The sequence below is a fragment of the Anoplophora glabripennis genome, unplaced genomic scaffold, assembly GCF_000390285.2.
Source record: "Anoplophora glabripennis isolate ALB-LARVAE unplaced genomic scaffold, Agla_2.0 scaffold129, whole genome shotgun sequence".
In the NCBI taxonomy this organism is placed as follows: Eukaryota; Metazoa; Arthropoda; class Insecta; order Coleoptera; family Cerambycidae; genus Anoplophora; species Anoplophora glabripennis.
In genome coordinates this window covers 543,337-560,071 of record NW_019416294.1, presented here as the reverse complement: position 1 = coordinate 560,071, position 16,735 = coordinate 543,337, and the positions used below count along the sequence as shown (strand labels likewise).

Genomic DNA, 16,735 nt, shown 5'->3' with positions numbered 1-16,735 from the left:
GACATTTTCACTTTCACGTTAAAACAAATAAACGATCTCGGTCTTCACGTATGGACCATTGGATTGGAAGCCAACGATCTCCTTCATGGGTGCGGCTGGTAATATAGGAATCTGAAGCGATACAGATGCCCAGAGAAAGTATTCCGACCGGTAGAAATCCCTCAAGGCATATCCACAGTTTTTATAAATTTTTAAATAATCCTTAGCCATCGCGATAACTTGATGTCGATGAACCTAACAAAGTGAAAGGATTAATGTAACAATTTTTTATGCAAAAATAACAACAGTGATAAATGTTTGTATAAATGACATGCCAAAAAAGTGTACCAAAAATAATCCGTACAAACAGAATTATTTCTGTTTAATCGGTCTGCTAGCAATACAGAAATTAAAATTAAATATTTATTCGTTAAATTTGGGGAATAATTCCTTACAATTTTAGTGTCTTGCTTTAATTCTTACGCAATAAAATAAATACGCATTTGGTATAGCCACAGATCAAGAAAAGACATAGATACATAATTTATACCTATGTGGCTTGAAGCCAAAATAGTTCATGGGAGGGGTGAGGAAGTTGTGTTTACATTCCCTAATGGACAGTGGCGTATCATTTTATAGGGGCTGATTGCAACTAAAATAACAAGTTTAATAATTTGCTACGTCTATGATTATTGTTACTTAGGTACTTATGGAACGATTGTTGATTTTCTTTCATTTGGTACATATTGCAAATACAGCACTTCTTCGGCATTGTTCAACACTTTTTTCACTGGAAAAAATCTTACTAACAAGCACGAAATCATTAAAAACGCAAAAACATTAGATTACACCAAGGATATTTATATGTATTATAAATATCCTTGAGATTACACTACGAAACACAACAATGGCGAACTCAAGTTTTCTGGCAAATGTCAAAATGTGAGTATTGTGAGCGTAAAAGTGGCGCGAAACTTAAATGAACCAATCACAACACGGGGAATAGTAAATATAAACATGAATCATTTGAGATTCAAACAAATACCCTGAATTATTTATCTATGTCTTTTCTTGATCTGTGGGTATAGCTATCTACTAAAAAAATTCTGACAATAGTCGGATTAAATCAAAACATGCGTAAAATTTCTAGACCTCCACTGAAGCATCTGTGTAATTCCCAAAGGCGACGTTGATTCCATAGGTAGGTACCTTTTATATTATTTCAATTATTTTGTGTTTTGACAGTACTAGTGGAATAAATTCATATAAATCTAACGTTATTTGCACTTTTGCTTAGTTAACCTGTATTTTTTTACATTAAATTATTATTTAACTTTAAATTAAAATTTAAAAAAAATGTAAAAGTAAAACGAATTTGGCGGACAGCTGTGACGAGCTAGAATGCCTTTCTACATTCATATTTCTGTGAAATGTCAATTGATCAAGTACCTAAAGTAAATTATATGAACCATATAACACTGCATGTAGTAGCATTATCATATCCCAACTTTTATTACCGCCACTACGCTACACAAAACAAACATCATACAATTTCACGTTAAACGAGTTTTTTTATCATTAGTTCGACTGAAGAAACATTCCAGTTATTTTAAAGAAAGTAGAAATTAAATTCCTCTACCTACCTATTTCTTAAATTAACATCTTAGGATAGTTATATTCTTTTCGGTCGAAAACATTATCGGCCTGGAATTTTTATTTATATAATAATTCTACAAAATAAATTGATTTTTTACGTGCCAACTAGGTATTATGCATTTGCTGTTGGGCTTTTCCATGAATATTTGCACTGATAAATTCATAAATTGCTATAGGTATAGTTTCAAGTAACCTAAAGTAGTTGATTGTTGATTCTTTATGGAGACTAGACAAAGAACAACAAGGAGCACGAACTCATACGGGAAAATTAACATTTGACAATGTAATGTATAACAAACTGCCGCTTTCTTTACCTACACTCCGGTGCATATTAGTCACTAGATAAGTGACTGTAGTGCAATAGTGCATATGATATGGGACAATAGCGCCCTCTAACTTTGTAAGATATTTGTTTACATAGAGTGTGTGTTCTTTGTTTAGTCTCCATAGTCATGTTTTTTTTGCATTGACATGGGCATAAATCATAAATCATATATGTATAAGACAGATACTGCAATTAAAACGCAAAATTAAAAAAAATTAAGGATGAAATGATGATATTCATGTGGAATTTGAATAATAGGCAATACCTAAATTAATATCCAAATGCCCTAAATCTAAATTTAGTATACCAATATCTCGAATTCTCGAACGACTTTTCGTGATTTTGAGGGGGATCATTTCTAGTCGAAATAGCATCACTAGTAAATAATGGTTATTTAGTTAAAATTTACGCAGTTGTGTATCCTTATTATTTTTAGAAAATAATAGTTGCAATTTGCAATTAAGACTTTTCGTAGTGCTAAAAGAGCCAGTTTAGACACGCGAGTGATAAAAATAAAATGGAAAACGAGCGATGAAGCAACCAGAGCATACAGGATGCGAGTTATGGACATTTCATTGAACAATTAGAGCAACAAGTAAAACTGTGCTCATTAATCAATCGCGAAACTTTCTTCACTGGATCCGACGAAGCACAAACGTCGAGGATGTGCAATTTGTGGTGTTTAATTGATAATAACCGCCATATCCCATTTCTAAAACGCCACCATTATGTGTGATACTAATAACTGATCTTTGCTGGTGGTGAATGTATAGTATTTCGCGACCTAAAAATCTTTCGCTGCTAATAGTTTCACTTTTATTGTTTAGTGGAACTAATAGGATATTTTATTAATTGTCGCCCCAAATGACGGTATAGCTCCAATGCCACGATTTTCATGACTGTGATATTTTGAAACAGTCAAAGGTCTCATCTCAATCTCATGCTAATGACCTCGAAGATGAATCGTTACTACCCTTACATCAATTAAACACGCATGAAACCTAGATAAATAATACCTATTTAACATTTAACAGATAGAATTTATACAAAATAATGTTTATCCAAAAAAAAAAACAAGAAAATATAGCCTTTAATGATGCTTTAATCCAAATGATGACACTCCAACAGAGAATGTTGCCTGGAGCTATAGGTAACCTTGATGACCTAACATTGAACTTGTACAGTGAAATTTCTTACTAGACAAGAGTGCTGTTTTGCTTCCGTATTCAATCAACAACGCACAATGTGATAAAAATTTGCAAATATATTCCATATAAATTCACTCTACAATTATCATTAAAAAAACATTTAAACTATAGTCGGTTACAATTATTTCTACTATTTATGTCATGTCGAGAATTACTATACCTATCATAAACTAATTAATTTAATATTTAATAACAAAATACTGATGACCCTAGAAAAAGTAAACAGTCACGCAACAAACAAGAATATTGATCTTCCGCGCTAAACTACTATAAAAAATCTACTTATTTGCTCCGTTAAACTGCAATTATAGGTTTGAATTATGTGTGCGTGTGTAAAAATGAAAAATAAACATGTCCATATGTTTGCAGATGCAGATATGCATCGATATTCTAAAAGTCAACTGCATGGAATTTTATTGTTCATTGTTCATTAGTGAAACAAATTAGTTTTGCGGTTCAGTTATGTTAGGTAAAGTTAAATTATTAAATTATGTTTTACAATTGGAATCGTAATCTTGTTATTGTTTTATATTTCACGTTTCACATCTTCAATATAAATGGTTGCATTTAGAAAATCATAAGCAATCGTGTGCTAAACACAAAAATAGCGATATGTAATCGAAGGATGTGTAATGTGTAATCGAAAGCCATTTGGTTGTTTCATTGTTTTCTATATTCGATTATTAAATATGATTGCGCGATTACTTGCACTGAACTATAAAGTTTAATGGTGAAATATGCATGTAATATTGTCTCTTTGTTATGTTATTTTTGTCATTGAAGTCTAGGCTAAATCGCAAAATCTTTAGGAAATTGAGAAAAATCGAATCTGTAAATATGAATAAACAATAGAAGTGAGAATCTTTTAATAGTTAACACATGGCCGATGAATTAGCTATAATTTATAAATTATGTAGACTAATCGTAGCAATTATAATGGTTTAAATACAACAACTTATTAGATAATTAATACTTGAATACATATGAATTTAAACTTCCATGACGCCAATAAATATAGCATCATTTTGGTTTTACATAGCTCATCTATACCGATAAAGTCAATGGTAAACACACACGCCTGTTAAGATAAGTTTAATAGATTTACTTGATTGTACGCTATACTCCGCGGTAGAAATTATAAAGAGTGACTAAGACATAATAGCTCTGTTCGCAGAGCCTGTCAAATTAGTCCGAGATCAGTTGCTCGTAACAAATAGCACAGAAAGTAGCTGGACGATTGCTTCTGACTGATCCCGGACTAATTTGACAGGCTCCGCGAACAGAGCTAATATTAATACACTATTACTATAATGCGCATAAAATATAAAATGATTTTTACAACGGTTCAATGTTATTTATCTTTGTGCCGCTCACTACGCACATCGATAGAATCTATAATCGTCTATAGACTGAGTTACACTGAACTGAACGTCAATCTATATTCTATCTCTGACTTTTGCACTTGGTAGGGAATAGGGAAATTCTTTTTTAGTGGGTGTAAACGGACTTGATTTAGCCGTCCTGAGAAACGTCATAGCAAAGCGTAGACGAGGGGTCTAATTCCATGGCTATAATAAATTTATAAATTAAAAAAACACAACTGGGACGTTTTAAAATGCTGTAATAATTAAAATGGATCAAAGTGCCGGTAATAGCAAACCGTAAAAAAATATTAGATGTTATGTTTTATTATCTTTTTTCAATATTTTCTATATCTTGTTGCCTTTTACGCAGACACGCCAATGGATTTTCGTTCCCGGCACGCTTCATCCCCCTTACTAGTCCAAAAGCTAGCGATGAGTCACTCTCTATAACTTCTACCGCGGAGTATAAATTGTTTGTTATTTAGAAGTTAGTCTCCATATTTCTTTATTTTTTACACCAACCATCGAAAATTTTGTTCAACTTTCCAAGAGGCCAACAATATGGCGTTATCTCAACAACACATCATTTCTTCGTTGCAAGTTGCATCTATAACCTATATCTATAAGGTCAGTGGTCTGTTTCTAATGTTTCTATTTTATAAATATAACCTCACTCTTTTATCAAAGTTTGCTGTTTGCTAATTCTATGAACATAAAGTAAATACTTATTCTTATTAAAAATTAGTATGAGGTTAATAGCAAATCTTATTATACTCCTTTCGGGAATAATTACCTCTAATTTTGGGGAGGTTATGGTTAAGACTTACGAAGTAGACTGTAACATACTACGGATGGGTCAATATTTATGTCCAGACCCAAGCTACGATCTCGTGGACCCGAAGACTCAACAAATAAGGGGTTGCACCAAAGAAAACAAAGCAAAAGGTAATTCTTTCTTAAGTTTTTTGAGTAGTTCACGTTACGTTTATTTTTAGTTCCATGCATCGCTGTGAATGGATTAAATTGTACAGAAACAGGAAATTCAACGTTTACTAAAGAAGTGCCTTGCAAATGGACGTATGTAACTTGTTAATTGCAGTTCCACATTGTTTACTTTTTTATTTCAGCAATGGTTACTCTTTTGAAACAGCGCTGCTGTTATCGATTTTCTTGGGAATGTTTGGAGTCGATAGATTTTATTTGGGCTACCCAGCGATAGCTCTGGCCAAGTTCTGCACTTTGGGATTCATGTTTCTGGGGCAACTAATCGATATAATTTTAATAGCTACTCAAGTGGTAGGGCCGGCAGATGGATCTGCATATGTGATTCCCTACTATGGACCTGCAGTAGAGGTTTTAAGGAGTGACAATTACACATATAGATTGAAGCAGGATGATTGGTGAAACAAACATTTGATAGATTTTTGAAATCGAGAAACAGTAAATAATAAATAGACTTATTTTACGTGCCGATATGATTATCCCTAAAGTTAAAGTGACTGAAGTGTAAGGAAGTCATAGACAATGAATAAGAGTATTTTTTTGTAAATAAATAAGTTCTACTGTTCTAATACTTAAATTCTAGACATTTTTCATTAATAAGAAAATGATGAGAAAGAACTTGTATATAATTTAGTTCACTTGAGAAATAAAAATGTATAAATATTGTTACATTATATCAGAGCTTCCAAATAGCTGTATGTGATATTAGTGATGAATATAAGTAGTTATTTATTATAAAAGTTCTTTTATTATTAACTTTGTAACTATAAAGGCAGATATGTAGTCCCAATACTCCCAGTAATGAAGGAATAAACTTCTCATATCCATGTCAGCAATGTGTATATTTAAAATTCCTTCAATGAAGCCATCTTTTTATGATTTTCAAAAATATATTTAATTATTCTCGACAAATTACAAAATGAAATATGCCTCTCGGTTAGGCAGCACATTATACACTAATAAGCAAGTTTTGGTCCCATACCTTTTAATAGTTTTATCTACAATTTCATCGAAATTTAATTATCAGTATGAAGGAAATAAAATTATTATTGGTCACGTGACTTGTAACCATTTATGAAAATTTTATACTATGTATTTTCAAACTAGTTTATAACCAGTCAGTTCTATGGATTATAATTTAAAATTTCGCGCGTCGCCCACTAATTAGCTAGCTTTTGCAATTTTGAAAATTATAGTCCAAGATGAATTCAAATTAAGGTAGTCTCGTAGAAATATTTTTAAGAAAAAGACAGATAAGGAGAACTTCTTATTTATTTCATAAAACGGCACTTCGTTTGTTTTGTTTATAAATGTGTGATACATTACCAAACAGTTTCTGCAGACAAGTATCAGGCATTATTAACTGATGGTTACATTTCAGATAAGGTGGAAGAGATAGAGAAAATAAATACTGCAATTTATCTGTGGAAAAACTTCTGCGACTGGGCGACTTAAGTGGAGGACTTATTTCAAAACAGATTAAACCTGCACTATAGTGTCTTCTTTTAGCTGTGATCACGAAGATCACTATTTGAACCTATATAGACACTATACAATTGGTTAATTTAAAAAAAAATTGATAAAGCGGTCGGCTATGATTCCAAACCATACCGCAAAAGAAAATACTATAACGCAATGTACAACTTATAGCACTAGATAATAGAGATAGATTATGTAGTGCTGTAGTACAACTAGTTTTCAATTGTTCAACAATAAAATTGGACTAATGTTTGCCTACAAATTTTAACGTTCGTAGGTTGTTTACGGCCCTCAGATTTGACTAATTTTATTTATCATTATTATTTATTACACTACCTACTATAACAGTTTAAGCAAGAAGACACACCTTTTTGAGGCATCCTTTCTTAGATCTTAGGATGGCGTCGATTGCGCTGTCCTCTAGTTCTAGTTGTTTAGAGCCTAACTTTGCCCGAAAATTGTGGGCCATGTCAACATCAACAATTAAACCTAATATCTAATGGTAATGGTATATGTCCATCTTGCTCTTCTTCAATCTATGGTTTTTACAAAAAACATTATTTTTTTAATAATCTAATGAAAGTAGTAGTTTTAACTTTCTCTGCTTAATTAAATGAATCTATGTGAAGTAGATTTCTGATAGGTCCATCATCATGGTTCACCAGTCTCCCCTCTACAGTTTTCCATTCCTAACGTACTTGTTTTGTGAATTTTGACACTTTGACATTTATTTTAATTACCGTTTTTCATAAACGTCACGATTTGTGTTTCGTGGACGTCAAGTACAACAGAGTTCATTTACCTACCATCCAGTATTATTTTGTGCCTAGTATATAGTATATTTTTCAAGGTTGATATTCCGGCAACCGGCGATATTTACTGGACTTTAGAATTAGAGGTACAGCAAGCAACGAGGCACGATATATCCACTCAACGAGGTACAGTTGAGGCACTTTAGGCGATGTGGAAGACGATTCAAATTCAAAAGTGAATTTTTAAGTGCAGAATTCGGACTTGTAAGTAGTGATATATAGGTAAATGAACAAACAAATATATGTTCAATAAATAATCAAAGTTTTACTTCAGGTACAAAAATGGGGTTTAAGGGAGTATTCAGATTCTTCGCTCACAGACTGTTTGAAATATTTGTTATAGTCGTTCTAATTCTGGTTTTGCCAAATCTTCCGCCCTACACAAACTTTTCTGAGCCCTTCAAGTAAGTATGAAGTATGCCGAATTTTATCCCAATTTTCACAATATATAATTCCAGGGTCTCTCCATTTAAACCACTGGAAGGAAAATTGGCCATAAATGAGAAATTAAACGATGTAGAGATATGGCACAAGGGAGACTTAGTAGGTCCTGAGGCTTTTGAAGAATACAATGGGGAAATATATGTTTCGTTATATGGAGGAGATATTGTTAAATTGACTGGTAACCATATCACTCCAGTTGTTAACACTGGTAAGCCGTGCAAAGGCCCTCACGAAGAACGCATATGTGGCAGACCGCTAGGCATGCAGTTTGATAAAAATGGGGCGTTGTATGTCGCTGATGCTTATTATGGCATATTCAGGGTCAATGTTAAAACAGGTTAGAAATAAAACGTAATTTACTTTGAATAAAAAAACATCCTGTTAGTATGATAAATAATTATTTGTAATTAAAATGAAGTAAAAGTTTGTATAGTTATATAATTTCAATACACGTTCTTTTTAGGTGAGAAGACGCTGGTGATACCTGTAGATAAAGAAATTGATGGTAAAAAACCTAAAATACCGAACAGCATAGCGCTTGCGAGTAACGGGGATATATATTGGAGCGACTCGTCAAATCAATTTTTATTAGAAGATGGAGTTTTTGAATTTTTGTCGGACCCTTCTGGGAGGTAGGTGGCATTCGTGTAATTTACATAATCATTCGCATTGTACAATAAAAGTTAAATTTCATATATTTTCTCCACCACAAATGCAAAAAGCAGGTTTCTTCGTGCCAAATTACTTTCTAGATCAACTTATAACTGTACTTTCATGACCTAGAAAATTTGTTGTTGGTGCTTGTAGTCGTAAAATTTATTTGTCTTTTATTCCATCAGTTGAATAGAAATTGCTATGAACGTAAATCCATTTATATCTATGTACAAAAAAAAATTGCATTTATTAAACAAAATATAAATGGTACTTGGAGTTACGATTATAGAAAATATTCATAAACACTAGCTTTTCAATACTTTATAAACAGGTAGTTCATTTTAAATAAAATATGCTATTTGTTATAATTATTGCTGTAATTACTAAAAATTAAATTCGCTGAATACAGAAAAGCACTAATAATATGTAATTTAATTTAAAATACAGTTTTTTTTTTAATTAAATCTACTTTTACTCAGCATTATTAGCTGTGTTAGAGGAGCATCGATGTTTTCTTTATTTGATATTCTTGTAGAAAAACAGGTCAGCAACGCTTTAAATGATAAGGTATAACAAAACACACATTCTCTGGTAATATATTCATGATATGTTTGTTCAATGTTATTAAACATGATAAGAGTCACAAAGCTAATTCTTTTAAATTTGAACAAGAATTATAAACATTAAAAATTCTTCATAAATGATAAAATTATATGTGCATAAATACTTTAAAAAACAAGTTATATTTCATTTACATGGTATCATTGTTGTTTAAAACTTTTATTGTGCCGTCTATCTTAAGATACAAAGGTCAGGGGATTGTGCGTTTATTGTAATGTTCTACAGATAATTTTTTTATTAAACAGAAAACGGATACTGATTAAATGATTTTATGTATCAATAAAAACAAATTGATTATTGCAAGTATCACAAGAATTTTCAGTCATCATTTTATAATATTTGTAGTTGAAAATTGTTTTATTTCGGTATTATTTTAAGTTTTCGTTTCATCTTTACATTTGTAGGGTTACTGTGCCGATTTTCGACCATTTGGTAGATTTTTTGATTTTACGACTTCATCAAAAATTCTTTGTTTTGAACTCAATGTGCTATGAATCTGATAAACAATTATTCTAAAGTTGCTAAAATAATTTTGTTCTTATGACCTGAAAATTTTTTTAATGAAAAAATATTTGAAAACCCATATTTTACCTATTTTTGAGTAACTGCTTTTTGACATCGATCATAAATTTCCCTATTTTGACAACCCCTCCTTTTAGTAGATCATTTTAATCAAAGATTAATGTTTGAATTAAAAGTTGAAAATAGAATCATAACACTGACAACAAAGCAGAAAAGGGGTATTATAGAGAATATCTTCGGAATACAGGAATAAACGCAATTTTTTTTTTGTATTTTTGATTTGATTAGAGTAATTAGACTTTTCGAAACGCATTCTATAACCAAAAAAATATATTTGAGAATCCATATAATAGTTGTCAGTCAAAAAACGGTCTGGTTAAAAGTTATAGAAAGAAATTAAGGATTTTGAATAAAAGTTGTCAAAAACTGGATCTCATATTACAATTATGTTTTCAAATAGGAAATTAAAATAAAACGGAAGACATACAATCAGAATTAAATAAAAAGAAGAGAAATTTATAGCTGGTTGCGCAATTTTAAATCAGCTGAAGAAAACATTTTCTTTATATTTAAGAATACGCCAATATTTATTTTCTGTTTTTTTGAAGCAGGGTTTTCAAATTTTTAACAATTTTTGTCACATAATTCCGTTGAAAGAAATTAATTGTATTTTAAGTAATTCTGGTTCCGTCACCCTATTCAGGTTAATCCATTACGACGCCAAGACAAACACGAATAGAGTCCTCATTGACAAACTACACTTTGCCAATGGTGTGTCACTCTCCGAGAACGAAGAATTTGTCCTGGTGGGGGAAACGTTAAGGAGTCGCATCCATCGTTACTACCTCAAGGGCCCAAAGAAGGGCACCAGCGACATTTTCGTGGACGGTCTACCTGGGCTGGTAGACAATATTAAGGGAGACGGAAAGGGTGGTTTCATAGTGCCCCTACTTATTGCCGTGGACAACGATCACCCGTTTGCGATCCAAGTCATCGGACCCTTCCCCCTTATCAGGAAGCTCGTAGGAAGAGTTTTGGGGTTGACGCAACTGTTTTTCGAAGTTATCAACAAGGTGTACCCGTGCGAGTTTGCGGAGAAAGGAATGCACTTCGTAAGTATCCAATAACTTAGCGATAGAAGTGTCAGTTGAAAACAAGCAATCGTATTAAAAAAAAGTTTAAAAATTCTCTAACGAAGTGTCAATTGTTTATCGTTCTGAAAAACTAAACAGAGCTTGCTAGCCTTTTTTAAAAATTCAGACAATCGGTCATTTGATTAACGATGTGTTGAATGATAATTTCAATTGTTACGGCACGCATATAAATTGAAGAGTCAAGGCGACACTTAATTTTATAGCAAGTAATTATCATATTTTGTTCCATAAATAACACAGCCACACACAAAAAAAAAGTTGGGTATACTTTTTATGCGACATATATTTTTCGTAGTAATTTGCCCTCCTGAACACGAATCTGGGGTCAGAATTGGCCCATCACGTCACAATTTTTTCCTAACCTCAAAAAACTTGTGAAAAATAGTGAAAATTTACTGGGAAAATTTGGAAAAAAATTTATTTCCACATCAAATAGTACATTTTTATGTAAAAGACTCTGCTGAATTCAAATCCACTGTCAGAATTGAGCTAGAACGTGTGGTTTTTTTTCTAACCTCAAAAAACCGAGCAGGAATCGCTATTTTCAAATTCTGAGCGGATTTTGACCAGATTTTGTATAAAGGGGTTTTTTGGGTCGCTGATTACGAATATGAATTCACATTGTAAAAATTCAAGATGGCTGATCCAATATGGCGGGTGTACTTTTTTGAAATCCACCGATTTCAGTAAAATTTGGCATCATAAGGATTGCTGGTTGATCTCACCTTCATTAATCACACATCTGGAGCCAGATTTTCATAAATCAAGGTAAAAGATTCCACTCCGTCTAAAAATGTGACTTCGCTTAAAAAAATGACTTAAGGACTCTACACATGTAATGATGTGTAGTGTGATGTGCTTGTTTCCATGGGACAAGACAAAAAAGTTTCTACTTTATTCTTTCATTTATTTAGTCGTGCATGGGCTTATGGTTTTCCAATCAGATTTTTTTAACTACTATGCAGTTTTCCTATGGCATTTAGATGCTTTTATTTCTTAATAATTTTAAAGTTCAAGGAAAAGGACACATTACTGCCACACAGCACATCACTGCATCTGCTTATGCCTTCAATCTAAAAATGTGACTTTGCCGAAAAAATGCCGCCTACTCGGCCTAAAATTATGACTCTGCCTACAAATTTGATTCCACCTGAAAATATGTCTCCGCCTAAAAATTTAACTTCGTCTATTTTAATTTACTTAATGATACTACTTCATCTAAAAATATTTCTTGGCCTAAAAATATGACTCCCTTTAAATGTAACGATAAGAAACTTTGACGATATCATGATCGATACCAGGTTGTCCCTGTTGGTCCCTTCAAAGAGACAAGATCAGACATCGGAAAAAACGGAAAACAGGGTCAGACAGAAAATCTGTGAGAAGGTCATTCGCAGAAAAAAGAACAAGATACAGCAGAAAGAAGGTAGATTAACAGTTATAAGGGGGTCCAGAGAACGTATCATACGAGATGTTGAATGAATAACTGATAAAATAAAGGATTTATAGAAGTACTAAGGGGGCAAACCACTCTACTTGCTACGCTCGCCAACCCTTTATTTTAAAAGTACCGGTATCGATCATGATATTGTCAAAGTTTCTTATCGTTACATTTAAAGGGAGTCAAATGTTCATGCGAAGTCAAATTTTTAAGAGAAAGTCATATTTTTAGGCCAAGAAATATTTTTAGATGAAGTAGTATCATTAAGTAAATTAAAAATAGACGAAGTTAAATTTTTAGGCGGAGACATATTTTCAGGTGGAATCAAATTTGTAGGCAGTCATAATTTTAGGCCAAGTAGGCGGCATTTTTTCGGCAAAGTCACATTTTTAGATTGAAGGCATAAGCAGATGCAGTGATGTGCTGTGTGGCAGTAATGTGTCCTTTTCCTTGAACTTTAAAATTATTAAGAAATAAAAGCATCTAAATGCCATAGGAAAACTGCATAGTAGTTAAAAAAATCTGATTGGAAAACCATAAGCCCATGCACGACTAAATAAATGAAAGAATAAAGTAGAAACTTTTTTGTCTTGTCCCATGGAAACAAGCACATCACACTACACATCATTACATGTGTAGAGTCCTTAAGTCATTTTTTTAAGCGAAGTCACATTTTTAGACGGAGTGGAATCTTTTACCTTGATTTATGAAAATCTGGCTCCAGATGTGTGATTAATGAAGGTGAGATCAACCAGCAATCCTTATGATGCCAAATTTTACTGAAATCGGTGGATTTCAAAAAAGTACACCCGCCATATTGGATCAGCCATCTTGAATTTTTACAATGTGAATTCATATTCGTAATCAGCGACCCAAAAAACCCCTTTATACAAAATCTGGTCAAAATCCGCTCAGAATTTGAAAATAGCGATTCCTGCTCGGTTTTTTGAGGTTAGAAAAAAAACCACACGTTCTAGCTCAATTCTGACAGTGGATTTGAATTCAGCAGAGTCTTTTACATAAAAATGTACTATTTGATGTGGAAATAAATTTTTTTCCAAATTTTCCCAGTAAATTTTCATCAATTTTCACTATTTTTCACAAGTTTTTTGAGGTTAGGAAAAAATTGTGACGTGATGGGCCAATTCTGACCCCAGATTCGTGTTCAGGAAGCCAAATTACTGCGAAAAATATATGTCGCATAAAAAGTATACCCAACTTTTTTTGTGTGTGGCTGTGATAATTATCACAGTTATAAATAATTAAATTTTGGACGTTATTTTTAAAAATAAATTAAATTTGAATATTTTTTACCATAATCAGAAAATATATTTTCTGCTTATGTTGCAGCGATTAAAACTATTCTAAATTTATTTCAGGTTGGCCACTTCACCTCATTTTCAAACATTTTCACTCCCGCCAGAGTAACGGTGGTGCGTCTGAACAAGTCTGGACAGGTTGTGGACAGCATCCATAGCCTTAATAAAAAAATTCATCACATCTGCGAAGCTTTCGTATCCAAAGATACCCTATACCTTGGGTCTCCCTTTAACGATTACATAGCCAGAATACCTTTATCGAAGGTTGGCTGGCAAGACTTGGCTAGTACCAAGCTTCCAGAGAAAAAAACTATCACCTCCCCTCCAACAGCTACTACTACAAGTCCTCCTCCTACTACTACCACACCACGTCCAACTACTACTACCACACCACGTCCTACTACGACTCCACCTCCTACAACTACTACCACCACACCACCTCCTACTACTAGACCCTCAACGACACCTGCTTCTACCACTACCCGCCCTGTTACTAGTCCCCCTACAACAAAACAGGCTCCGCCCCCTAAGCAGCAGACTGTCCCTCCTAAACCTAGTCAGGAGACACTACAGCAACAAACCCCCCCTACAAAACAAACTCCACCTTCTAAACAACAAACCCCACCCCCAAAGCAACAGACTCCGCCTCCAAAGGAGCAAACTCCACCTACAAAGCAACAAACTCCACCTCCGAAACAACAAACTCCACCTCCAAAGCAACAAACTCCACCTCCAAAGCAGCAAACTCCACCTCCAAAACAACAAACCCCACCACCGCCATCTCAGGCACCTCCCAAACAAAATACCCCTCCTCCAGTAGCTCAACCTGTGAGGGACCAAACGAAATCCATCCCTGTTCAAGAACCAACTAATAAGAAGAACGTTTAGATCTAATAATTGATAATTAGGTAATTTTTTAAAATCAACATTCCGTGGCAATCTCAGAAGAGTTAGCAGGTTTTTTTTTTTTGTTAAACTTTAGGATAGGATGTGATAGAGTTTTTATATTTTTTATACGTAAAATTGTTCCGATACGTAAGAAACATTCCACATTGTGACTAAAAAATTGTCTTTTGATATTGATATTATTAGGGTGACTTAGCGGTAGGGTGATAAGTTGTTTTTATGTGTATTTTTATTTCATAGCGTTATTTTANTGTGACTAAAAAATTGTCTTTTGATATTGATATTATTAGGGTGACTTAGCGGTAGGGTGATAAGTTGTTTTTATGTGTATTTTTATTTCATAGCGTTATTTTAAATGACTGTCGGGTAGCTGTAAACGAGTACCTTTTGTTTTTTTTTTGTTAAATGTTATAGTATTTAGTGTTTCTCAATATTTAAGTATTTATGGATGTGTCGAATTTTTTTTGATTGTCGATTTATTCGTTTTTGCAAAAATAAATTCTTAGATAAATAAATATATATTTTTTTATTTGTTCAAGCAGGTACATTAAAATACGTAATTACAATTTGACACTGTAGGAACAACCAAATTTTTTTCTAGTGGACAAAAGCTGTGAAGAATACGGATTACCTCATGTGCCATTCACATAGCATTGAATTATACAGGGTGTAAGTTTCAGTGGTCAGTTTTTTTTTAGTACAGTATTGAAGCTGAAAATCAGCTGTAACCTCCAAATTCTTTGAAACTGCATGGATTTGCATGAAAATTTAGAATAAGGCTCATCTTGGGTTCAAGTTCAAAAGTGACATAAGCCCGATTGACGCTTTTTGTTTTTTAGAGGTAAAAACTATCCCTAAGTGAAAAAAATTGAAAAAATTAAGTTTTAAGCATTTTATTGATAAAAATCTTGTTCAAGCACAAAGATTAAATAATGTTCCATGTTCTCGAACATGTTTTATGATATATTTGATCTTTTCGACCCTTTATTTAACCCTTAAAAACTACCCCTATGCAAAAAATAATGATAAAAAATTACTTTTTAAAGATTTGGAATGATTAAATCGTGCAATTATTTAAAATAAAAGTTACCTTATAGCTAATAAAAGAATTTTTCCCTTTCAACCCCTAAAAACCACCCCTGTATTGACAAAAATGATAAAAAATTACTTTTTAAAAGCTTGGAATGCTTTAACGGTGCAATTATTTAAAATAAAAATTCCCTCATTGCTTATGAAAGAATTTGTATCTCATAACACTTTTCAACCCTTATAAATCACCCCTGTGCTAAAAAAATGATAAAAAATTACGTTTTAAATCTTGGAATGCTATAATTGTGCAATAATTTAAAATAAAAATTCCCTTATATTGTTTATGAAAGAATATTTTACTTTTGCCATTTTCAACTCTTATAAACTACCCTTCTACCAATATTAATGTAAAATATTTTTATTATAATCGATTTTTAAATATAATCAATCATAAAAACAATTTGCTACGCTGCATATAAATAATCACACTAATTTTTTTTACTTATTTTTTTTGTATAATATAATATATAAAAATGAGAAAGCCTATTTTGCTCCGTAAAAATGTCATTGGTTTTTTTACCATATCTCGGTTAATTTTGAAGCTATAGTATCCTACAAAAAAGCATTTTAAAGATAATTTCAAGAGCTGTAAGATCGTTTGCATATAAAACTTTTTAAATCCTTTGTTTTTTAAACGGAAAGTATCGAAGGGCTCGAGACAGGTCGTTTTTTCACTAAAATGGATACTTCAAGCAGCGATATCTCCTTTATTTTTTATGTTATAGGAATAAAACAAAAGCAAAATATTTGTTGAAAAAGA

General features: G+C 32.5%; 2 protein-coding genes across 3 annotated transcripts; both read left to right on the top strand.

Moving 5' to 3' along the window:
* Nucleotides 1-5,009: 5,009 nt before the first annotated feature.
* LOC108905096 (TM2 domain-containing protein CG10795) lies at nt 5,010-6,319 on the top strand. The gene is made up of 4 exons (XM_018707871.1): nt 5,010-5,159; nt 5,342-5,477; nt 5,528-5,609; nt 5,660-6,319. Exons 1-4 carry the CDS (start codon nt 5,094-5,096, stop codon nt 5,934-5,936), a joined length of 561 nt encoding a protein of 186 aa, XP_018563387.1. The 5' UTR covers nt 5,010-5,093; the 3' UTR covers nt 5,937-6,319.
* A 1,451-nt stretch (nt 6,320-7,770) lies between these two features.
* LOC108905095 (adipocyte plasma membrane-associated protein-like) lies at nt 7,771-15,130 on the top strand. 2 transcript variants are annotated; one of them, XM_018707870.2, is made up of 6 exons: nt 7,771-8,029; nt 8,100-8,229; nt 8,284-8,606; nt 8,733-8,901; nt 10,770-11,178; nt 14,041-15,130. In XM_018707870.2, the coding sequence occupies exons 2-6, from the start codon at nt 8,108-8,110 to the stop codon at nt 14,866-14,868; spliced, it is 1,851 nt and encodes a 616-aa protein (XP_018563386.1). In that variant the 5' UTR covers nt 7,771-8,029; nt 8,100-8,107; the 3' UTR covers nt 14,869-15,130. The 2 variants fall into 2 exon arrangements, with proteins under 2 accessions (XP_018563386.1, XP_018563385.1); XM_018707869.2 differs by having other exon boundaries at nt 7,771-8,047.
* The last annotated feature ends 1,605 nt before the right edge of the window (nt 15,131-16,735 follow it).